This window comes from Triticum dicoccoides, chromosome 3B (assembly GCF_002162155.2).
Source record: "Triticum dicoccoides isolate Atlit2015 ecotype Zavitan chromosome 3B, WEW_v2.0, whole genome shotgun sequence".
NCBI classification, from domain to species: Eukaryota; Viridiplantae; Streptophyta; class Magnoliopsida; order Poales; family Poaceae; genus Triticum; species Triticum dicoccoides.
The window spans coordinates 233,689,959-233,714,116 of NC_041385.1; the positions used below are offsets into that span (position 1 = coordinate 233,689,959).

Genomic DNA, 24,158 nt, shown 5'->3' on the forward strand with positions numbered 1-24,158 from the left:
AGCTTGCGCTTCGGGTAGCTCTTTGATTGGTGGCCATTGCCGTACTTATCTGCGGTTTTGAGCACTTTGCTCCATCTCATTCTGAGTGTGTCTTTCGCTGTTTTGAGCCTCCGTTTTTCCTTCTTCAGGCTTCTTGCAGTACTGACGAGTCTTTTCCGAAGGTTATTGCTCTCCGGCGGCGTGTCCGGCATGAGGTCGTCCGGGCTGTTGTTTTTACCGGGCCTGGACTGATTATCTGACTCGTCGTGTTCGGACGGTTGCCTATCTGCATGTTCGTTGTCCGCTTGTGATCCCTGCCGTATTGCGGGCTCCTTGGGAGCGTTGTTGTCGTCGAGTGGGACTTAGGGCGGCGTCTGCGCTGCCGTTTTGGTCATTTATCGGCGGGGTCGTCTTCTGCCGCGGCCCGTTGGTCCTCGTTACCGCTCTCCTTTGGGGTGTCCACCATATATATGTCATGCGACGAGGTGGTCCTACCGTGCTGTATAAGCTCTGTTTTTTGTTCGTCTCCGGCATCGTCGTCCATAGCGTCGATGTCTTCGGAGTCGTAGTCTAGCATGTCGGTTAGATCGTCGACAGTTGCTACAAAGTGGGTGGTGGGTGGGCTCTGAATTTCTTCGTCGTCCGTACCCCAACCATCCTGGCCATAGTCCGGCCAGGACTCTCCTGATAACGAGAGATGCTTTAGTGAATTCAAGATATCGCCGAAAGGCGAGTATTGGAAGATGTCCGCGGCGGTGAATTCCATAACCGGCGCCCAATCCGGATCGATTGGTAGGGGCGCGGGAGGTTCGGAGTCCGGCGCCTCGGAATCACGAGTTTCGCAGGGGACAAGATTAGTGTTCGGCTCCATCGCCATGGATGTTGAAGCCTCCAGGGCGGCGTCTATCCACCGGCCCTTGATCTGGGCGATCGGCTCCGGGCTAATGGCCGAAGCGGATCCGTGTGCGGCCACCAAGGCACTATTCGGTGGCAGAGCTAAGTCATGCCCATCGTCACAGTGCGGCGCGCTTGGCTGTGGCTCGAGTCCGTCGAAGATCAAGTCTCTGCGGACATCGGCCGTGAAGTTTAAGCTTCCGAATCTGACCTGACGGCCAGGGGCGTAGCTTTCGATCTGCTCTAGATGGCCAAGTGAATTGGCCCGCAGTGCGAAGCCGCCGAATACGAAGATCTGTCCGGGAAGAAAAGTCTCACCCTGGACAGCGTTGTTGGTTGAAGATGCCATCAAGCCTATCGGTGACGACACAGAGGAACTCTCAATGAAAGCACCAATGTCGGTGTCAAAACCGGCGGATCTCGGGTAGGGGGTCCCGAACTGTGCGTCTAGGCGGATGGTAACAGGAGACGAGGGACACGATGTTTTTACCCAGGTTTGGGCCCTCTTGATGGAGGTAAAACCCTACGTCCTGCTTGATTAATATTGATGATATGGGTAGTACAAGAGTGGATCTATCACGAGATCAAGGAGGCTAAAACCCTAGAAGCTAGCCTATGGTATGATTGTTGTAATGTATGTTGTCCTACGGACTAAAGCCCTCCGGTTTATATAGACACCGGAGGAGGCTAGGGTTACACAGAGTTGGTTACAATGGTAGGAGATCTACATATCCGTATTGCCAAGCTTGCCTTCCACGCCAAGGAAAGTCCCATCCGGACACAGGACAGAGTCTTCAATCTTGTATCTTCGTAGTCTTAGAGTCCGGCGGATAATCATAGTCCGGCTGTCCGGACACCCCCTAGTCCAGGACTCCCTCACTGACCTTTGACGGATGACGAAGGACATGGCCTTATGGTAAGGCATCATGGCCTTGAGAAACTTGCGCTTGATCCAAGTGTCGTATCCTTGCTCACATGATCTAGGAGTGAGACCCTGAGGGTAGTTAATCTTCGATAAATCTCTCGAGGTTCTTCATCTTCAATCATGGCAAACTCATCGGCTTCATCTTGCACCACTTCAAAGTTTGAGCGTTGAATGCTTGCACTTCCCTTGAACAATGAAACAACATGCTCCCATGCTTCCTTGGCCACGGTGACAGGTCGGAGATGCGCAATATCTTCGGCAGGAATAGCTTCTTGGAGAATGAAGAGAGCGGACTCGTTGAATTGATGATCCGCGACTTCTCTAGGAGTGAAGTTGCTTGGATCGTGCGGGTAGAAACCTTGCTCAATAATTCTCCAAAGATTAGTAAAACTATGATTTAAATGACGTTTAAAGCGATACACCCAAGCGGCAAAATCCTCATTTTTCACAAACTTAGGAGGAGGACCAACATGATTCATATGCGTGGAGGGAACCGGTCCTCCATAGGTAAGGGGAGGTTCAACATGGGCAAAGATGCCACTCCCACTCTTACCAGTAGGCAAAGGAACTTGGCCACTACTAACTTCCTCATTGGAGTTAGCATCCGCCACCTTGTTAGCGGGATCAACCATTTCCAACAGTCCGGAGGATAATTTAAGGCCTTCAAGAAACTCCTTAAACATGCCTTTAACCTCGGTCATCATGGAGGTTTTCAATGTGTCCAAAGCCGCATTGAACTCCTCATGAGAGACCGAGGATTCCCCCATCGACCGTAGACAAGGACGGATTCACACCGGAGTGCTTCTCCCCCTCGTCTACGGTGCCAACCATACTCTTCGAACGGTGAAGTCCTTAATAAAGAGACGAGGCTCTGATACCAATGGAAAGGATCGATATGGTTGACTAGAGGGGGAGGGTGAATAGGCAACTAACAATTTTTAGCTTTTCTTGACCAAATTAAACTTAGCATCAACATAGGTTGTCTAGACGTGCAACTAGGTGAGCAACCTATATGATGCAACAACAACAAGCTCACAAGCAAGCAAGGGATACAACACAATAAAAGCTTGCACAAGTAAAGGTAAGAGATAACCAAGAGTGGAGCCGGTGGAGACGAGGATGTGTTACCATAGTTCCTTCCCTTTGAGAGGAAGTACGTCTCTGTTAGAGCGGTGTGGAGGCACAATGTTCCCCAAGAAGCCACTAGGCCCACCGTATTCTCCTCACGCCCTCACACAATGCGAGATGCCGTGATTCCACTATTGGTGCCCTTGAAGACAGCGACTGAACCTTTACAAACAAGGTTGGTGCTATCTCCACAACTTAATTAGAGGCTCCCAATGACACCACAAAGCTTCACCACAATGGAATATGGCTCCGAGGTGACCTCAATCGTCTGGGGTGCTCAAACACCAAAGAGTAACAAGATCCGCAAGGGATTAGTGGAGGGAATCAAATTTCCCTTGGTGGAAGTGTAGATCGGGGCCTTCTCAACCAATCCCTAGAAAAATCAACAAGTTTGATTGACTAGGGAGAGAGATTGGGCGAAAATGGAGGTTTGAGAAACAATGGAGTCTAGGCAGGGAAGAGGTGGTCTTCTTGGGGGGAAATATGCCCTTACACACATGAATGAAAAACTTCAAAGTATATGACGAAGGGTGGTGGGGTTGGGATGACCCAAGCGAGCATGGCAAAGGTCCACACAAGTGGCGAGGGCAACAGGGAGCTGCAGAGGTGGTGGAGGCGGTGGAGTGGACTGGGCAGGCTCGTCAGGGCTGTCACATCGTTGGAGCACCATTAGGGTATGAGCATCCTTAAAATAAAAACCACACTCGTCAAACTCAACGGTAACAGGATTTTCACGTGTAAAAGAACGAACGGAAACAAGATTTGTAGTAAGATCAGGAGAGACTAAGATGTTAGATAATGACAGTGGAGTAGACGTAGACGGAAAAGATGCATGTCCTATGTGAGTAATGGGAAGTGAGGAACCGTCGCCGACGGTGATGCAAGTGGAAGTGTACACGGGATAGGAGGTGTGGAGGTTACCGGGATGAGCGGCCATATGCGCGGTAGCTCCGGTGTCAATGTACCAGTCGCCGCCGCCGGTGTAGGTGGATGGAGTGAGAGCAGAGTGCAGGGTCGGGTCCCAAGGCACGGCGGGGAAAGCGGGACCCGACGATTGTGGCGGGGCCGTCAGGGGCAGCAACGACAACCCTCCTGGCTGCGACGACTGTCCATAGGAGAGAGGCCCATAGGGCGCCGCGTAGGGCTGCAGCGCGGCGTATAACGCCTGATGCGAGGGAGGCCGCGACCAAGGATGCCAGGAGTAGGAGCACGAGGAACCAACATGAATATGCATGCACAACACTGTTTCCACGGATTCTGGCCGGCGTACCATGGGGCCGGCTAAAGCTGCTGTTGAGGGTGGGCGGCTCCTCCCTGAGCACCGTTGGCCTGCTACTGCTTGCGCCCACCACGGCGATCCCCGTTGGCAGCCGACTACGGTGGCGGGAAGGGGACCAGAGCCTGCGGGAAGGCTGGCGGGGGCGGGAGGGCCAGCCGGGGTGCGGCTGAGGCGGTGCCGGGCTCCCGCGGGTGCCGGTGGTATGGGCGGTGTGCGTGGCTCGGGTCCGCGCCATCTTCATCCGCCTCTCCTCCAGCTTGAGGTATGCCACCACCTTGGCGAAGGCCGGCTCCGGGATGAGAGTATGGTTGGAGGCAGCGTTCCCAAAGTTCTCGTTGAGATCGGCGGTGAGGGTGCTGATGAGGAGCTCATCGCCGACCGTCTCGCCGAGATCACGGAGCTCATCGGCGAGCTTTTTGAGGCGCATGCAAAAATCGTCAATGGACGAGTCGAGCTGCTGGCACCCATAAAACTCGCCGTGGAGGAGGACCTTGCGCTAGAGCTTGTTGTCGGTGAAGAGGCCGTTGAGTTTGGTCCAGACGGCATAAGCATAGCCGTCGTCGTCCACCACCGTATGGAAGAGGTCCTTGGAGATGGTGAGGTAGAACCGGCGGATGATGGTGGCATCGAGGATCATCCACTCCTCGTCGTTCACCATGAGGCTGGAGTCCACGGTGCCATCAACGTGGCCATGGGGAGCAAGTACTCACGAAACACCAAGGAGAAATATCGCTTCCAAGCGGAGTAGGAGGCAGTGGATCGATCAAGAACCACCGGGACACGCTCGTGGACGTTGAGATCACGAACGAGGGTGACATCCAGACCGGCAAATGGATTGGAGGCGGTGGAGACAGAGGAGCTCATGGTGATAGTTAGGGTTACGGGTAGGATAGTGGTGGCAGAAGCGGGAGAGGGAGGATGGCGGTTGTAGGGAGCGGCGGCGGCTGCGACGCGCGGTGGCGGCTAGAGGGTAGCGGCGGCGGCTATGTGTGGCAGCATGGGGGAGCGACGGCGGCGGCACAGTGGAGGCGCAGCGGCGGCGGCGGCTAGAGTTAGGTTAGGATCATGAGCAAAACTAATACCACGTAGAAGATGAGGTTTGGGCCGTACAACTCTCAATGCATTGATCGGGTGCACTAGGCACGTATATATATGATGTATAAGACGAGGGCACAACCTCAACTATACAGAAAAACTAGAAGATGGACCTACGACATACTCCCTCTGTTCCAAAAAATATGACCCAACTTTGTAGTCGAGGAAGTAATATATATGTACAATATATTCAGCAGAGCGTTTGCGTTTGTACTTTTTTTTTTTGACGTTTTATAAGGTGACACGAGTAGTAGACGCGAGAAGCATGGAAAACACCTTCAGCATTGAAGAGAGCAATTCAATAATTGTTGCAGGTAAGCATGAATCTGGCGTGTTAGAAAAAGAGTTAAAAATATGGGCGTATTTCAGCCTTTTTATTGAACCTGTATTTAAAATTTCTTAGGGAATTTAAAAGAGTTTTTCAAAAGTATTTCGAACTTTTTCTCAATTTACAGCGTGCCGTCGTCCCCACTCCCCCACTAACCTCCCACCTCCCCCATCCACTCCCCGCATCGCGGTCGCTCTCGGTCTCAACCAAAGGCAAACCAACCAGCACCCCAGCAGCGCGCGCGCGGCAATGGCGGACCCCGTCGAGCTCGTGCGGCGCCTCTGCCTCCGTTTCCCGCCGCGTCGCTCCAGAGTGCCGTCGCCACAGCCGCGATGCCTCGTCAGGGCTCGCCTCCGCCTCCCGGGCTCTGTCCTGTCGCTCCGGTGCCGCGCGCTCGACGCCAGCAAGCCGTCGGCAGTCAAGGGGGAGCCGAGCGAGGAGTACGACGACGATGAGGAGCCGTACTTTTCCGTGACATCGTCGAGGCTGTCGGAGGTGGACTACCTCGGGGAGAGCACCAAGGGGGATTTGAACGTGCGCAGGAGGCACCTCGACGCGCTCGGTGAGCTCCGACTTCCCTAATTCTGAGCTACTTCCCCCTCTCTGCTGAGCGGATGCCATTATGTTGATGAAACTATTGTGGCGACACCACACGATCATTTGTCTGCCAAAAGCATCAGGCATAATATACTCTTTTTCCCGATGGAACGCACCGTAACAGTATCAGAATTATGCTAGAAATTTGCTCTAATTACTCCTAAGTTCTTGAATTTCAGGTGGGAATGGACAGTCAACATTGCATGGTCCTATAGAGCAGATAGCTTGGAAAGAAGCGAGACAAGCTGAAACGTTGCTCAGTGACCTGGGAATTGCAGTAATATTCTACTCCGTACCCCATTAGCATGATTTTCACCTTGCTGATGTTTGGTATGCTTCTTCTATTCTTTCGTGTTATGTAACATTTATTTTATAGAACTCTTACTAATGTTTCGATCAATGTTACTTAGAACTTCCGCCTAGAATCTTCCTTTTTTATAAAAAGTAAAAATAGAAATCTGCTTCCTGGACCTCAGTTTGTGATGAAATAGAACTTTCATGGATTTTCTCATTAATTGCAATAATATCAACCGAGAAAGTAAAATAATAGTAGTATCAAGCAAAAATGATATGGTGGTAATAATATTCATAAAGCCTTTAAAGCTATATGTAATGTAATTCGATTGGATTATCTATAGTGGAAAAATTGTTTCATGGCTGTTTTTTCTAGTGGATTGATGATTAATAAAATCCATATGTTTCTCTTTAAACACATACCTAATTTATTTGCAAAAAAGGCTACCTAATTGCACTTCACTTATGTTTCTCTTATTTAGAAGTAGTTTGAAATTGCCCAATATTTACTCATTTAGTGAATAGTAACTGCAGCGGAAACATGATAATGGCAAAAACAAAAAATATTACAAAAATTGACAAATAGACGATACTCAAGTTGCAAGTAAACGTTTAACTTTAAATTCTGGACAGTGGAACAATAGATTTGTTTTGCGGTTATTCTATGACTGCTAATGTTTTATTCTGAACTTCCATTGTTTTCCTTTTTCTTTTGCCAATCATATCTTGATCGAGCATCATGATGATGGAGAAATTAGTCACCCTTCCAGTGACACAAGATTGCTGTCTATTTGCTAAATGCAGGATCCTTTAACAGTAAGGAACTCTCCTCGTGGAATTTTCTGCACCAGGACACTAAATCTTCGATCTATCAGTGTCATTGGCTATGACATGGATTATACATTGATTCATTACAACGTGATGGTACTTCAACATCCATTTTCTTGATTTGTCTACTAAATGCTCTGAAAACGAGGGATGCATATGTAGAAAATTAACATATTTGTTGAAATGATATGGCATGTATAATTCTGAAAATTACATATGCAGGACAGTATGAGTGCTAACTGCTAACTACGAGTTATCCTATTTGTAGTTTTTTCTTCTCTCCATAGAGCCTCAAATCTTGGATTAGATGAAGTGAATGTTCTTTGTGTTTTTCACTATATTATTATGGTAAAAATTATATAAAGTAACGACGTCTTGTGAAATTTGTGTAGGCCTGGGAAGGGCGTGCATATGATTATGGGATGGCCAACCTGAAGAGCATGGGTTTCCTAGTAGACGACCTTGAATTTGATCCTGACCTGGTAAGTGTACCTGTGTGTACTTTATCGTAATACCGCAGAAGGCATACATAACCCTTAGTGACATGACTACTTTTCCACAGGTTATTAGGGGTCTTATTATGGATAAAGTAAAAGGAAACTTGGTAAAAGCTGACCGTTTTGGGTACATCAAGAGGGTCATGCACGGTACCCAAATGTTGCCCACTCGTGCTGTGAGGTAGACATAGATGAGGTTTTTTTGTCAATTTTGTTGCTGCTGGAGAATTATAACTTGTGCTTGCGTGTAGTGAAATATATGGACGAGAGTTGGTGGACCTGCGGAAAGAAGATACATGGGAGTTCCTTAATACCCTTTTCTCTGTTTCAGAAGCTGTCATGTTCATGCAGGTCACTTACCTTTTCCTTAATCTGTTAACTATCTTGTGTGATGCCACTTGATATGGAGGTATTCATTTAAATAAACAACTATCATTCACATTTACATATGCTACCATCGTCAGTTGATTTCTCTCTCAAATATAGATCATTTCATTAGAAGCAGAGTATTTGTCAATGTCAGTAAAAGACTTGGTAAGAATTGCAAAAGGTGGTTTAAAATAAGGGGAAAATATGATACCAATCCTAGCTTGACAAAAGTTCTTCTTGCTATTTTAATGTGCTCTTCTCTTTCATCCATGAAAATGTGTCCTTGTTTTCTGGGGGAGCGGATTATGACATATGTTACATTTTAGGCTCGTACATTAATTTAATGTACAGAATAATTTGCAGAAATGATGACATGTGAGGATACCAGGTTGTTATTCTTTTCGGTTGTAGTGGGGTTTGTAGCAGTAATGAAAGGGGCTACTTGGTATTTACTGTGTAGTGTCAAAAAACGTCTTACATTATGGGACAGAGGGAGTAGTTTGCAGTGGGCATTTGATTAAGCATTTCCTTGAAGAAGCTCATCCAGCTTACCGTGTGTTCACAAATAGAACCGTATTTACCCCCAAGACATATACATTAACATGATTAGTCCTGCTTTAATTCATTCAGGAAATATTTGCTATGTTTTTAAAGCAAACACATAAATAAATAACAGGGTGATAACCTTGAGCCTGTCATGATAAACATTTTCTCAAGCTTAAATTGAATGATATTTTTATAATTTTATAGACATGAATGACATGTCATTCTTATTGTTTCAGATGGTTGACAAGTTGGATCAGGGGTTGGTGCCTGCTGAACTTGGGCCACTGGATTACAAAGGGCTGTACAATGTAAGAGCATTGCTGCTTCTTTTGCATGACCGTGTTTGTTGTGTATAACATTCGGAGTATGTTGATTTCAGGCTGTTTCCAAAGCACTTTTTCGAGCACATGTAGAAGGTCAACTCAAGGTAACCTTTTGTCGTTATATATTTACTTATGACTGATACTGGTCTTAAAATTTCTTTAGCTGGTTGAAATGTAGAGCGAAATAATGGCTGAGCCCGAGCGGTTTGTCGAGCCTGATCCAGAACTGCCTCTAGCTCTTCTAGATCAAAAGGAGGTTAACACATTGTCACCTTAACAGCCCATGATCCATTTGAATATTTGAGCCATTATACTACTATACTAAATGACTTATTTTCCCTTTTCAACTCATCAGGCTGGAAAAAGGTTGCTTCTTATTACTAACTCAGATTACCACTATACAAACAAAATGATGAATCATGCATTCAATCGCTTTCTTCCTAATGACATGGGATGGAGAGATCTATTTGAAATGGTGAGTATTTATGTCCCTTCTATGTTGATAACGTTGAAGGTAACTGTGTCTCAGTCTTTGCTTATCATCATACTCAAACTTCATGAAGACTAGTCGATTCTGTATTAATGTAGGTTATAGTCTCCGCGAGGAAACCAGAGTTTTTCCAAATTTCACATCCATTGTACGAGGTTGTCACTGACGATGGTTTATTACGTCCCTGTTTTAAGGCAAATTCAGGTGAAAATCTCAACATTGTTACTGCTGTGATCTAACTTCTATATTTATATTCTTAGAATCTCGACTTGTTCTGTTCTTTTTGCACTGTAATGAACCACATTCAAATTTTAGACTGCCAATATGCATGGTAATAATTGATTTGTAAGCTCAATTCTTTAAAACAAAATAAAGTATTGAATGAAATATCATATGAGTACTAGTAGACATATTTCAGATTGACCGAGAAATAAATAAATAAAAAAGGACAGACCCAGTGCATAGAAGCTCCCACACAAGGTGGGGTCTGGGGAGGGATTATAGGAACCTAGTCTTACCCCTGCAAAGTGCAATGCGGAGAGGCTGGTTCGAACCCAGGACCTCTTGGCACAAGTGGGGAGAACTTCACCACTGCGCCAGGCCTGCCCTCTTGACCGAGAAATAAATACTTGTAAAAATAAAATAACACTTCATGATAAGATAGGAATAAAAAAATTATGCATACCATTTATAAAAGCTCTAACATATGAATTTATATGATCTAAATGCAAGCTGACCATTTTATAGCCACTAAGACAAAGTGCATGTGCCAGCAACCACATAAGAGACATGTACATGTAGTTGTTTTGGTATTATAACGTGAGTCGTGAGGTTTGCTTCACTACACCCTTCTGCAAAATAATTATGGATCTTAAAGATGATTTGCAGTTATAGTTTCATTGTTCATCTTCATCCACAGATGAGCTAGCTCCCTTCCTTGGCCTTTTTATGCTTACATAGCTAGATCCTGCAACTTTGATGTCTTGTTTCTTTTCTGTTCATGTGTCTGTTTCTGATGTGCCGGCTTGACCAGGATTTTTTGTGTGTGTTGACTGACTTATTACTCTTCTCTTAATTGGGTATTTAGGTGGCTTGTACTCTGGTGGTAGTGCTCAGATGGTTGAGAAGTCACTAGATATTCATGGAGATGAAATATTATATGTGGGGGACCATATTTTTACAGATGTGAGCCAATCAAAGGTTCATTTACGATGGAGGACAGCATTAATATGCCGAGAACTGGAAGATGAGGTTAGGTTGCTTACTTTTCTCACCAATTAATACAAAACCGAGTTCCAAATAGCATTTATAATTACTATATCACATTCTAGGTATACGAATAGGAGGTAAATAAGCTTTTTTTAATCAAAAGTTTATTAGTCTATCACTGGTAGCTTCCCTGTATTGCATTTTATTTCTGAACTCATTTTAACATAATTTACTTGCTTGAGTAAATTGCACCAGAGGTCCTTAGACTTTTCCCATTGCCCCACTTAGGTACATAAATTCGTCACCTTCTTTGGTCCCTAAACTCAGCATAAGCATGAAGCATGCTACTTAGGTCTATCTATTTTGAACTGATGAAATCACAATTTTAGAGGGATCTAAGTACTTTGCAGCATGTTGATTTGGAGGGACTGAGTTCTGATGATGCAGTTACCTATTAACCATGTCGATTTGAAATATTTTGCATCTGTTGATCCTGAATTCTCTGAAACAGAACCCAGAAAAGGATTATATTTAGTTTTAATGTTTGTGCCATATTGCTGATAAAAGTATCTTTGTTCTAGCTACCAATTTTCCCCCTCCTGTATTGCAGTTTGACGCACTAATCAAAAGCCATGCTCAGAAAGAAAAGCTTGTCACACTTATACAACAAAAGGAAATTGTTGGAGACCTTTTCAACCAACTTCGCCTGGCTCTGCAGAGACGCACAAATTCACGCCCTGCACAGGTAGTAGGGTGAAGAAATGCCTTTGTAAGATTTAACATGTTCAATTTTCTTTCCCTCGTGTAGCTTGAGATTTTACCAATTAACAACACAATTTCAGCAATTCACTGAACACTGGTGCAGCATAGAAACTACCTACAGCTTAAGCCAAAAACAAAGATAGTCTCGTGATTTTGTTTCTGCTTGCAGGCTCTGACGATTTTGTTGAGTTCTTAATATGCGTGCGCTAATATCTCGATTTCACTCTTTTCCAGACGCTTGCTGCAACTTGTATGAATGATCAGGAGCTTACAGAAAGTATGCAAAAGTTGCTCATTGTTATGCAGAGATTAGATGAAAAGATCGTGCCATTGCTGGAATCAGATGGAGAACTTTTCAATAAAAGGTATAACAATCACTACTGCCAAGTTCCTATGAGCATGTTTTATGTCAAAGACGTACATCAAATGTGTCGTTTCCAGCATATCTTCCACATCAAATGTGTTCCTTGCAGAAGAAATGGCTGTTAAGTTTGGCAGCTGTAAAAATTTCAGGGCATAACTTCTATTTTGCTTCTTATTTCTAATGTCTACAATTCCCGTCACTCTGGAACTAATGTCCTATGTCGTTCATATATCTCCTGGTTCGTTGCATACGATCTAATTGTAGCAAGATAAACTAAGCAAATGTTATTTCCTCTTTAAGATGGGGTTGGCTGTCACGCGCTGGCCTATGGGACAAGAGTCATCTAACCAGGCAAATTGAGAAGTGAGTGGTTATGTTTTCATATTGCTGCATATTTTACAGACCACTGGCTTATTTGTGTAAATGCAACTATTTTTCCTTTGTTGTAGATATGCTGATATATACACTTCAAGGGTTTCAAACTTTCTACACTATACTCCATTCATGTATTTTCGATCACAAGAACAGGTAAATGCACAGATCCATATAATATTGTGTCCTGTTACCTTTTGTCATTTTGCATTGTGCTCGAGTTTATTACCTGAGCCTTTAGAGTGGCAATTCTCCACTACAATCACTGAAGACACGTTATAGCAGTAAAGGGATGACACAATCACTCCTGCAAATGCCTTGGAATATGTAAAAAGAATGTTAGACATGGTTTTAGGAAAGGGCATTCTGTTGATTTGCCTAGTGAAGTTATTTTCTTTGCCACTTGCCTTCAAGTAGTTCTCCTCTTGCTAAGAGCGTTTTGTGCCAATGGGAGTAGGCAGAGGTAGAATATACTCCCTCCGTCCCATAATATAAGAACGTTTTCAAACTAACAAAGCTTGAAAAACGTTCTTATATTATGGGACGGAGGGAGTACTATTTATCATATCTACTTGATGTCGTGAAACTACCAACGCAGCACATTGAAAAGTACTCCAGGTCACTTGAACAATCTGCGTACCTGAAAATCACCACAATAGCTGTTACTGTGTTACAAATCTGTAAAGAAAAACAGTAAAAGAACATCGACATGAGCACACTATTTGTACTCCCTCCGTTCCTAAATGTAAGTCTTTCTAGAGATTTCAATATGGACTACATACAGAGCAAATTAGTGAATCTATACTCTAAAGTATGTCTATATACATCCGTATGTAGTCCATATTGAAATTGCTAAAAAGACTTATATTTAGGAACGGAGGGAGTACATGCTATACTAACTATGTGGCCTCCACTTAAATTTGTTGAAAACAAGCCTAGGGTACGTGCTACATTGACATTGGTTGCATCGACGAATTACTCTGTTGTATCCACAACTGTTCGTTGTTTCACTATGAATTGTTGCTAATCCTTTAAGCACCTCTTAGACGCTTGCACACGACGTCCATTCTTATTCCGGCGATCAATAACATTGGTGTCAACGAGTTCCCTCTATGTCTAATCACGCGCGGAGACTGGGCGATGGAAATAAGAAGAATTGCAAGTTGGTAAGGACTGTGTGGCCGTAGTTGCTGGGCTGCACCAAGCTCCTGGATACTGGGCAAAGACTGCTGATTCGCGATATGTTGCGATGTGTAAGTATTATTTTTTGCGGGAGTGCAAGTAATTTATATGGCCGTGTGCCAGTACAGCTAAAGTCATTAGCTAGTTGTAAGTTTTTACACGATTAGATTCTTACAGTAAGCGACTGTCGTGGTCGTTTGTTTTGGTTTGGTGAGGAATAAGAATGATGACCAGTGTGATTTTTAGCAGACCATGTGAAGTGTTACACAGCGGAGATCCGGCAGTTTATGTAACTTAATTTGTGCAAAGCTTATGTATAATGAACCGATGGAATCTCTATTCATGAATGAAAGATTTCATCTTCTCGTTGTAAGCCTATGTTCTGCATGCCGCCGGGAGGTCCTTGGTACGTGCGGTTTTCCTGGATTATTTGTGGGAATTGCCTGTTTTCAGTAAAATTCTACTGAATCCAGGCGTTTTAATTTCGCTGTATATAGGAGCATTTTTCACTGCTTGGAAAGAGTGGTCAGCTATATATAAAAAACAATAAGAAAATAGGAGCATTTTTCCTACAAAATTTGGGCTTACAACGGATTGATGTTAGATCCAGTACCAGTTTAATCATATTTTGCAAAAAGGAGAGTAATCAGCACCTATTTGCCCAGTTTACTTGTGGTGGGTTCTCTAGCAGAAATGGACGAGGCTCGTTGTTTTTTTCTGAAAAAAAAAGACCCAGTTTACATGTTATTTGCCACGTAGGCAGTCGCCATGCTCCGTCACAGCCAGCGTGGCTCGTCACCCCCCTATCTTTGGGACGCACCGCAACAGCTGCAACACTCGGACGCAGCACAAAGCGAAAGAACAATCCGAGAAAAAGCCCGGCGAAAGCGGCGTCGGCGGCGATGTTGCGGCAGATGCGATGGCTGACGGACAGGGAAGGGAGGTGGGAGCTGGACGTGGAGTCCCCGGCGACGATGGAGGGCACGGCGCGCCCGGTCCCGGGCGACCCGCTGCCCCTCGGTCTCTCGCGGGGGCCCCGCGTCACCCGCACCAAGCAGCTCGACTTCTTCCACCGCTTCATGGCCTCCCCGCTCGTCCCCTCCTTCTCCGCCTCCCGCGCCGGCCTCTCCCTCCATCACGCGCACCTCCTCCATCTCGCCCACAACTGGTAACCCCCCTCCCCTCACAACCTAACTCACCAACAATCCTGCGGGAAACGGTCCTACTTACGTATCTGCACCCTTCCAAGGATTGCCGCGGTTGATAGGTAGTGAAATGTGGTATACCAGGTGCCGATTCCAATACTGGTTCCACACGTACCAGCCCCATCCGAGTGGATGGAACATTAGTCGTAGATTTCTTAGGTAGTTGTTTCTGAATGCCTTGTGTCTGGTTATTGTGTTCGTTTATTTGAACCTTGCCTGCTTGCACGAAGACGAACTGTATAATTGCAATGATTTTAATTCATGTGTAACAAGTACTACCTCTGTAACTAAATATAAGACATTTTTGCAGTTGATCTGACCAGACTCATGTTCACTAACAACTTAATGTGATCTGTGCAGGTCATTTACTATCTTGGAGCAGCTTCATGTACAGAAGCTCGTGACAGCCGTGAAGGAGAAGCTGTCAAATCATCGACAAGGGGTTCCCTGGTCCAATGATCTCGAGAGGCATTTGCATGACGTCATTTCTCTAGGTGTTGGCACGGAATTCTTGATCACACCAGACACGGCATTGCTGCTGGAGTTGTACAATATCAACAAGGGGGACCGAGGCAAAGCGATTATTCACCACAAGGCAAAACACCTGGATGCCCTTAGGCTCTTCGGCATATAGTTAGCTACTTGCGTGTATTCTGTTATGTTTGTGCTGCCATTTCTCACTAAATCTTATTTTCTTCATGCATGCCGATTAGGACATGTAGTCATCAATAGGTTGTGATGGATTTATGGAATACTTGATCTTGCTCTGTTTTGGGGATGACTGGTTTACTGAACTAATGCTACTGTTGCTGTTCTGAATGCTTGGATGAACTGAACCATTCTTTTTACTGTTTGCAGCTTCCTCAACAAAATATTACATTAGCAGCATCTTGGCCTGGATTATTTGTTGATAAACAGGGGGTGTACTGGGATGTGCCTTTATCATTGTCAGCTGATCTTGCTTCAGTCGGCTCCAGTTCTGGATTGAGTTATCATCTATTGTTACAACAGAATAGTGGGGAGCCAAAATGTTTTGGTGGTGATGAAACCAATGATGTTCCTCTCGCTCTGCTACCTGGTTTGTGTGCTAAAGCAGCTATTTCCATCAAGAGAAGTATTGATGCTTGGAGGAAGAAAGAAGACAAGCTAAAAATGGTTCAGCCTTATGATGCATTTCTCTCAGACCCTCATGTTTCATTCACTGGAATTGTTGGTAAGAATCTTACCATGTTTTACAGTTTTAGTGTTGTGCTGATAAGCTGATTACATCTTTGTAGTTGTAAAATCTGTCCTTGAGCTTCAGTGACACATTCTGTAAGCTGCTTTCAAGAAAAGTTCTTGGGTCTACTTGCTTAGAGGTTATGTTTTTGACAACATTTTCACTCACATGCCATGTCCTGCTCATTGTCACATTTCAAGAATATATGATAATATGACCAACATTTTCCCTAGTGTTCCAATGTATCACAAGATTTTGCAAGTCAAAAATGGATATATTATCGCGAACTACTTTATAGCCCTGTATTGGATTTATAGGTCGCCAGCACCAAATTGTTTACTGTTTTCTGCCTCATTTTATTCATTCAGGTGCTGTAGCCAGTGGTTCTTTGGGAGATTGTTCAAAAAGAATTATAGTGCCGGACGAAATGCGAAAAAGCAATGCCTTCAGAGTATTCCACGAGAGGAATAAGTTTGCTGCATTTGCAGACCTCTTTGCTTCTGTTACTTTTACAGCTCAACATGGAAATTTCCAGAGGCTTTTCCTGGATTTGACCAGGGTCAGTGCCCGATTAGATATATCCTCAGGATCTTTGTTCTTACGTGGTGCTTCTCGATTAGCGCAAGATTTTTTCTTCTCTAGACGGCCTGATTTAGAGACATTCTGTGATGTTTGTCCAGATGTGATTGTTTCTCTTCAACAACAGGTGAGTCATATTTTTCTTCCATTTCACTTTGTGCTCTGTTACCTAGAACTAGAAGGTCATTCTGTACGCAGACTGTCATGCCACAAAGCAAGATACTCTTACTCTCTTTTTTCAGATTTGATCTGTCAAATCATTTCGATATCTTTTTTAGTTCAGCCAATAACCCTAAGGTGGAAGAAATTTTGTCTGACATGCTTTGCTATTTGATTAATCAAGGTATCGAAGAGCTTAGTTATACTGTCACTTTCTAGCAGGAATAGGTTGACACAATGCTATTATATATCAAACAACATACGTGCATCTCTATGTTTTCTTTAGGAAAACTTGATTGGTGTCCTTTTTTTTTTGACAAAGAGGGCTCTCCCTCCGATTTCATTTAACAGAAACCACAATGTCTTACATCTACCAGACAGAAAATATAAAGCAGCATATGCTATATATGACCTAGAGCACCTAGATATATCAAGGTGATCCACGATCATCTGAAGATCCACCAGGGGCTTCAGTGCACCATCAGAAGGCACCCAGGACGATGAGAAGCAATGCTTTGAGACATTGCTTATGCTAACATAGGGGAGTTTTTTCCACTTCCTAACTACATAAAGAAAGGAGCAGAAACAAAGTGCACATGTTTCATCTATTACAGGTTAGTACATGAGCAGACAGAGACGGTAGAACAGCAAAAAGGCCAAAAGTAGCTCCTTCGTCATCTTGCACTTCCACGGATCTTCATTGTATCCTGAGCACAGCAAAATGCCATCCCTCGACTGCACGAAACACTTCACTTGCTGTCTGCTCAAGCATTCTTACCACCCACTTCAGCTTTCTTTGATTTTCCTGCTTTTTCTGCAAAACAATCCAATCATTAAGTCATCTAGCAACCATATTAACAAGGACACAAGGGGGAGGCGGACGCTTGGTCTATGAGGACATTTACACCCTATATGGAAAAAAAAGTACTTCAATAAAAAGTCAAAAAATTCTGAAAATATTTTTGAAATAAACTTGATCTTCCATTGTACTCGTGAGAAAAATTCCACAAAAAGAAAATCCCCCTTTGGCTTCTTTTCAAAAAAGACAAATTTTTGGCCAAAATAGTGTGAATAGTGACCTATAATAGCAAATAAATGTTGTCTTTTTCGCTATGAAGTCAACATTGGTTTTTTTTCTTGAAAACTTATATACTTGCAAAAGTAAGTCAAGTTTATTCTAAAAATAGTTCTTAACTATTTTGACTTTTTGTTTAATTATTAAAAAAATCCCCATATAGGGTGTATATACAACCAGGTTCTGAAGTGTATTTCCCGACACAAGGGTCGGTAATTTTTGCAGTGTCAAAGATAGTACTATTTCTTCTTTTCCAAATGTGGTCCAAAAGACCACAGCCACTCCAGTAAACATCAGATGTTTGTCATCAGCTCTAAAATTATTCAACCAACTATTGAGTAAAGCATCAGTATTGTCAGGTAAGTCAATCAAATTGAAAGCACATTTTAAAATATTTCACAGCATTCTAGCCAAGGAGCCTTTCATGAACATATGATCAATAGATTCATCTAAACTACAAAAAGGGCAAGCCCTCCTACCAATCCATCCTCTTCTAATCAAGTTTCTTTGGATAGGATACTGTTTCTAAGAACTAGCCACATGAAAAATCTTTACTCTCTGTGGAATTTTAGTTTTCCACATAAAGCGATTGGTGTCCTGTAATATGTTAATTTTATCTGGGTACTACCTCCGTCCTGGTTTATTGGTCCTCATTGTATTTCGTCCTAAATTTTGACCATAAATTTAACTAACAAAATGTTCATGCATGTCACAAAAAGTTATATCTTTGAAAACTATATTCAAATATGAATCCGGCGATATAATTTTCATTGACATGCATTAACATTTTGTTAGTGAAATCTTTGGTCAAAATTTGGCACAGATTACAAAGGGGACTAATAAACCAGGACGGAGGTAGTACCATTTTTCTTGAAAGCAATAAGCAAATTGTTAGGAGGAGGTATCCAGTAATTGAACTCTGCTAGTTACCATTAGTTTTCTGACTGATGGCCGGGATACTGGTTCTTTCCTCTCTCTTTTTGTTTTCTTCTATCGTTTCAGTTATTTGTCAAACTGTACACAAGGATTGGAAAAGTTGGGCACTGAGGACTAACAAGTACTCCCTCCGTTCTAAAATAGATGATCCAACTTTATACTAAAGTTAGTACAAAGTTGAGTCATCTATTTAGGAACGGAGGGAGTAGCAACAAGTATTAAGGGAAGCTAGCATATATTGATCTATTGCTAATGGATGCATCGCATGAGAGCTTAATCATGTTATCAGTTAGGACTAGGTTATGGTTAGATGTCGAACTCCAACTCCTTAGCTATTACTGTAAGGTGGATACTGACCCTAGAGCCTTAGAGAAAGTACGTGGTAGCTGGTACTATGGGTCTATGGCTTGTATTGCAAGTCCTATTGCTTATGACTTCTCCCACCAGTTACTCTGTTATTGCGGAACACATTTCATTACTGAAATCTCAGAAGCTACAGGATAATTATTTGCCACCACATGTCAGTCACACATGGAATGCCATGTATGAATACCATTTGTTTCAAGTGGCAAATACTGTTTTTTCCCCTGTGTATAGTTACCTTTTTTGGCTTGATGGTTTTTATTACTGTTAGATGGTATCACCTTCCTAGAACTTAGGAATCAGTATTCGTAAGTACTTTTTGGTTATTTTTCTCCTGTTGCCTTACTTCAATATATTCCAAGCAGATGAATTAACCAGACAGTTCATAAAGAGTTAAAAACACTCAGTAAAGCTATCCTTTGTTCTATGCGCAGATAGTTGGACCATTCAGCTTTCGTGTTGAATCTTCTGTTGCCATTGACCCAAGAAGTCCAGACCATTTTGTTCGAGTGGGCGACTCGGTCTTCGCCATTGATTGGGCCCTGAAGGTTCTGGGTTCAGCAAAGGCCACAGCTTGGTATTCGCCCAAGCATCAGGAAGCAATGGTGGAGCTTCGTTTCTTTGAGGTCTGATGAAGCATATAAAGGTTCCATCTCACGTCGAAGGTCACAAGCATAATCATGTGGGTTTATGGTCCGTTCATATAGTGCCACATGGTGTATCCCATCATATGAATGGTCGATGCTGCGTTTATCAAGCCTATGCATACAACACCACTGGATTTATCTGGGTTATATTACTTTAGACATATTGGATCATCGGTCCTGCCATGCTGCTCATCGGGTAAAATAGTTTCTGCTATAGAGTAATCCATGGAGGAAATTATTATTTCAGTTCTAGGACAGTTGTTATGTATTCACATTGTCCGTCAATTGAGAATACATTCTAATTGTATATCGTACTTTCACTGGCCACATTTGCTCTTGTTCATCAATTCATTATTACTATATGGTTTGAGAGTTTCACCTTACTCACTACTTGTTCTCAATGAATATTTTTTGGCTAGGCATCATGCCTAGGATTACTCTTTGTGACCTTGACTTTTTAAGACAATCAAAACAAAGAATAAGTTATCTTATGAAATTACCAACCTTCACTTAGCAATTGATACTAGCGACGTGAAAGACTATAATTATCAGAAAGTAATGATGCAGTAGCGTTCATACTAATCCATGCATCTAGATAAAATAGCAATATGTTGCAATGATATCTCGCATCATAAAAATCCGCTTGTCATTGGATAGTGACTCTTTCCTTGTTCATGAGGAGCCAAGAACTCTAATTTATTATGCAAAGGAAAAGTAAACGTGTAAGGGCAACTCCAATCGGCTGATGCAAACGGACGCAGTTTTTGTCCACTTTTTATCCGTTTGGATCGGCTGAATGGACGCACTTTGTCCAATTTGGATTTTGGGGCGTTGGTGCGCCCAATGAGGCAAGTGCATTAGTCCGCGCGGTCTAAAAAAACTAAATAGGCACGTAAAACATTTTAATTTAAAACATGCATATTAATAAAATATAATTAAACATATTAAAAATGCCCGCCAAAGTCCACTTCAAACATAATTAAATATAAAACATTGAAAAAACTAAAAAAGAGACGCACCCGCCCTCGCCCGCAGCCCTAGGGTATGAGAGCAACTCCAACGCGCCGACCCAAACGGACGCGCGGTTTGTCCGTTTTTTGTCCGTTTGGATCGGCTAGGCGCTCGATGTCCGCCTGTGTTCGACCTGTGCGCCCAAACGGCCGACGCAATTTTCATCAGCGTGGAAAGCAAATGAACTAAAAAGTTGCGAGTGGTCATGCCAGCGCCCATAGTTCATATCGGCGGCCGTACTAGCCTCCAAAAACAACAGAGTTCTCCGCCATGCCAGCAACCGACACACTGCCAGCACATAGTAAAAGGGCGGGCGTCTCGACTGTCGCCATGCTGGCACACTTGCCGGCATAAAAAAAGATGGCGCTCTCTGCCATGGATCAGTCATCAAGCTTGAGCATCTCCCTCTGCATTTTTTTTGAACTAAGGCCTCTTTCTCGGGGACACTGCTCAAGTCCATGTTCATGATCTCCACCTCCTTCATCATGCACGCGAGCGCCACTTCTTTTGGTTTAGTCTTGCCTTTGATAGCCTCAATCTCGAGCTTCTTCGCTTGCATCTCCGTCTCCATCTCGAGCTTCTTCCCTTATATCTCAATGTAGGTATCTTGCTGGCGCTCCTCCTTCATTGGGTCATCATGCCTTTCAAAGTTTCTTGCAAGGCAAATGATGCCGCATCACGCTTCTCCTTTTTCTTGGAGTTGGTCTTTCCCCACGGACATGGCTTCCTTCTATCACCATGGTCCTCGACGGCTTGCGGACCTCCATTCTTCCTGAAGAGAATTCCTTATTTAGCCCTTCCTAAAAATTTGCTTCCCTATTTGGCCCTGAAAAATTATTTCTTCCTTATTTGACACTCAATCTAAATTTTGTTCCTTATTCGACACTTCCGTCAACTTTTCCATCTGAAGATGTTAAGTGAGACCTAAAACGACCAAATTACCCTTCTGTTCAATGCTGAGAAAAAGGAATAAAAGCAAACGAACCGCCTCGATGTCGAAAACTGATGGCTAAAATGCATTCGCGGGCTGAAAGGAAGCTTCCACCATGTCGGGTGGCAAGAAGCTTCATAGCTGACGGCCGGCTTGACGTGCATTTCTGGCTCAATTTTTTTCCTGGCGAGAGTCCAACTAGCATAAAATCCGAACGTTTGGATTTTAAGCATTTCATCCCGAACGTTTTTATATGGCAACTTGACGCGAGGTGGCAACTTTAGTTGTTAAGACATGACAACTTTGTTCCTGTTTGTTTTTTTATCAGAAAATTGCAATGTTTGCCAACCTCACGTGAACTAAAGTTGCCATAAAAAATATTTGAATTGCCATGCTTAAAATCCGAACGTTCGAGATTTATCATTGCCGTAAAGTAATTATGCATGCCTGGACTGGCAGCTACACAGCCAACAACACAGAGTCACGTGTGCATCTATCACAGTATCAGTACAACTTATAGCATCTCCAGCCGCGCCCCCAACAGGCCTCCTAACTTAGAGCCTCTACAACGCCGACGGCCGCCGCCTGTGGTGGGGCGTCCCCGGGCAGACGCTGCATTTCGTCCTCGAGCACCTCGAGGGCGGCAACAAACCGCCGCTCCAGTACCCAGCGGCCCCGGCGCCTGTCCCCTGCCGGAGCAGCGGCATTTGGCTGCCGAGGCGCATGGCGGGTTCGTCGTCCTCCTCCTCCTCCCTCTGCTCCGGCTCGCCGGCACTCGCCAGCGTCAAAGGTCGAGCCTGTGGAGACGCCGCTCGGGCGGCGCACCCACGGCAGCGCCCTCGTCATCAACGAGGTCGGCTGTGGTTTCTCCTCCTCCTGCCTCGTCAAGCCCAAGACTGAGTCGGGGCTCGCCGCCCTCAAGAACGAGCACGACGGCATGGCCGCCGCTGCCGAGGTCGCCCTCAAGTGGGCGCGCGAGGACTACGCCAAGATGGAGATGGAGCGCTGCGTTGCACCCTCGAGGAGATCGCCGCCCGGTGCCGCGGCCGCGACGAGGGCGATGTCATCGTCCTCGAGGACAGTGACGACGACGCACCACCGCCGCCAACCAAGCCCTTCTGCCAAGGCGATGCAGGGCAGGGGTGCAGCAACGACGGCGACAACATGTAGAAGGAGAAGGGTGACGACGGCGGTGACTACAGCGCCGAAGCAGCGCCTTCGGCGCGTTCTTCGGCCTGTAGGAGGGGCGGTGGAAGGCGGCGCAGTGTTTTTTAGTTTTAAAATTATGTTTTAAGTTTTTATGTACAAACATTAATGAATTCGCGTACTTTCGCCGAAATGTATCGTGTTTTGCTGAGTTTTATATTTCACAAAAACGGCGTCTGGGTTGGGAAGCAGATCGCCCCCACGCTGATGTTAGCGCCGGTTCACCCTCATGCGGCGATGTTTCAAGCCCGCAAGTGGGGGGGGGGGAGGGGGGCGAACGGCTGAAGATGCTCTTGTGTGTTTCTGGTCCAAGGGGTCGCCGGCGAGCATGCATGAGGCCACTGTCCTTGTCCTTGTACACGACGGCGAAGACATGCCACGTTTTTGTGGCATGTAAGCTAGCATCCGTGCGTTTTGTGTGTTTCTGGCCGCGGGTAGCTATAGTACAATGGATAAGGTTGATCATTTTACCAGCTAGCTTTGGCCATCACCGAGCAGGTAGACGATTCTGAACAGTTCTTCTAGGCACGGTGTGCTATTTTTCTTTTAACACCTCACGATGTGCTAGTTATGCACGTACGCTTCTGGTCGGTTTTCGATCACTTAATTTAAATCATATGCCTCGATATTTTGAACATTTTGATCTAGTGTAAAATATACTCTCTCCCTCCGGAAATACTTGTCCTAGAAATGAATAAGATGGATGTATCTATAACTAAAATGAATAAGATCATTTGTAGGACAAGTATTTTCGGACGGAGGGAGTAGCATTTATCCAGTAATTTTAATCACATACGGCACCAAAGGTACAATTGTCTTTTCTCATTTCACTTAACGGAAGAAATAATTTTTCAGGGCCAAATAGGGAATCATTGTCGGTGTTAAAACCGGCAGATCTCGGGTAGGGGGTCTCGAACTGTGCGTCTAAGGCTAATGGTAACAGGAGGCGGGAAACACAATATTTATCCAGGTTCGGGCCCTCTCGATGGAGGTAATACCCTACTTCCTGCTTGATTGATCTTGATGATATGAGTATTACAAGAGTTGATTTACCACGAGATCATAGAGGCTAAACCCTAGAAGCTAGCCTATGGTTATGATTGTTGTTGTCCTACGGACTAAATCCTCCGGTTTATATAGACACCGGAGGGGCCAGGGTTACACAGAGTCAGTTACAGAGAAAAGAATCTTTATATCCTAACCGCCAAGCTTGCCTTCCATGCAAAGGAGAGTCCCATCCGGACACGAGACGAAGTCTTCTATCTTGTATCTTCATAGTCCAACAGTCCGGCATACGCATATAGTCTGGCTGTCCGAGGACCCCTAAATCTAGGACTCCCTCAGTAGCCCCTGAATCAGACTTCAA

At 44.4% G+C, this 24,158-nt stretch overlaps 2 protein-coding genes across 2 annotated transcripts; both read left to right on the forward strand.

Annotated features, from left to right (window-relative positions):
- Positions 1–5,794: 5,794 nt before the first annotated feature.
- On the forward strand, positions 5,795–13,789 carry LOC119275688 (5'-nucleotidase domain-containing protein 4-like). Its single transcript, XM_037556579.1, has 17 exons — positions 5,795–6,190; positions 6,405–6,502; positions 7,324–7,443; positions 7,740–7,829; positions 7,910–8,025; positions 8,096–8,195; positions 8,996–9,067; positions 9,139–9,186; positions 9,261–9,338; positions 9,438–9,557; positions 9,671–9,776; positions 10,660–10,823; positions 11,392–11,526; positions 11,778–11,908; positions 12,208–12,270; positions 12,357–12,435; positions 13,326–13,789. Exons 1-17 carry the CDS (start codon positions 5,878–5,880, stop codon positions 13,365–13,367), a joined length of 1,875 nt encoding a protein of 624 aa, XP_037412476.1. The 5' UTR covers positions 5,795–5,877; the 3' UTR covers positions 13,368–13,789.
- Positions 13,790–14,286: 497 nt separating this feature from the next.
- On the forward strand, positions 14,287–20,022 carry LOC119275689 (protein TRIGALACTOSYLDIACYLGLYCEROL 4, chloroplastic-like). Its single transcript, XM_037556580.1, has 5 exons — positions 14,287–14,629; positions 15,027–15,261; positions 15,525–15,879; positions 16,254–16,591; positions 19,432–20,022. The coding sequence occupies exons 1-5, from the start codon at positions 14,364–14,366 to the stop codon at positions 19,627–19,629; spliced, it is 1,392 nt and encodes a 463-aa protein (XP_037412477.1). The 5' UTR covers positions 14,287–14,363; the 3' UTR covers positions 19,630–20,022.
- The last annotated feature ends 4,136 nt before the right edge of the window (positions 20,023–24,158 follow it).

Excerpts from the sequence above, each read along its gene's own strand:
- LOC119275688 (XM_037556579.1), top strand. The coding sequence starts at position 5,878 with ATGGCGGACCCCGTCGAGCTCGTGCGGCGCCTCTGCCTCCGTTTCCCG. Across the intron at positions 6,191-6,404 it reads GAGGCACCTCGACGCGCTCG|GTGGGAATGGACAGTCAACA; the intron begins GTGAGCTCCGAC and ends CTTGAATTTCAG. Across the intron at positions 9,068-9,138 it reads ATTACAAAGGGCTGTACAAT|GCTGTTTCCAAAGCACTTTT; the intron begins GTAAGAGCATTG and ends TGTTGATTTCAG.
- LOC119275689 (XM_037556580.1), top strand. The coding sequence starts at position 14,364 with ATGTTGCGGCAGATGCGATGGCTGACGGACAGGGAAGGGAGGTGGGAG. Across the intron at positions 14,630-15,026 it reads CTCCATCTCGCCCACAACTG|GTCATTTACTATCTTGGAGC; the intron begins GTAACCCCCCTC and ends TGATCTGTGCAG. Across the intron at positions 15,262-15,524 it reads AAGCGATTATTCACCACAAG|CTTCCTCAACAAAATATTAC; the intron begins GCAAAACACCTG and ends TACTGTTTGCAG.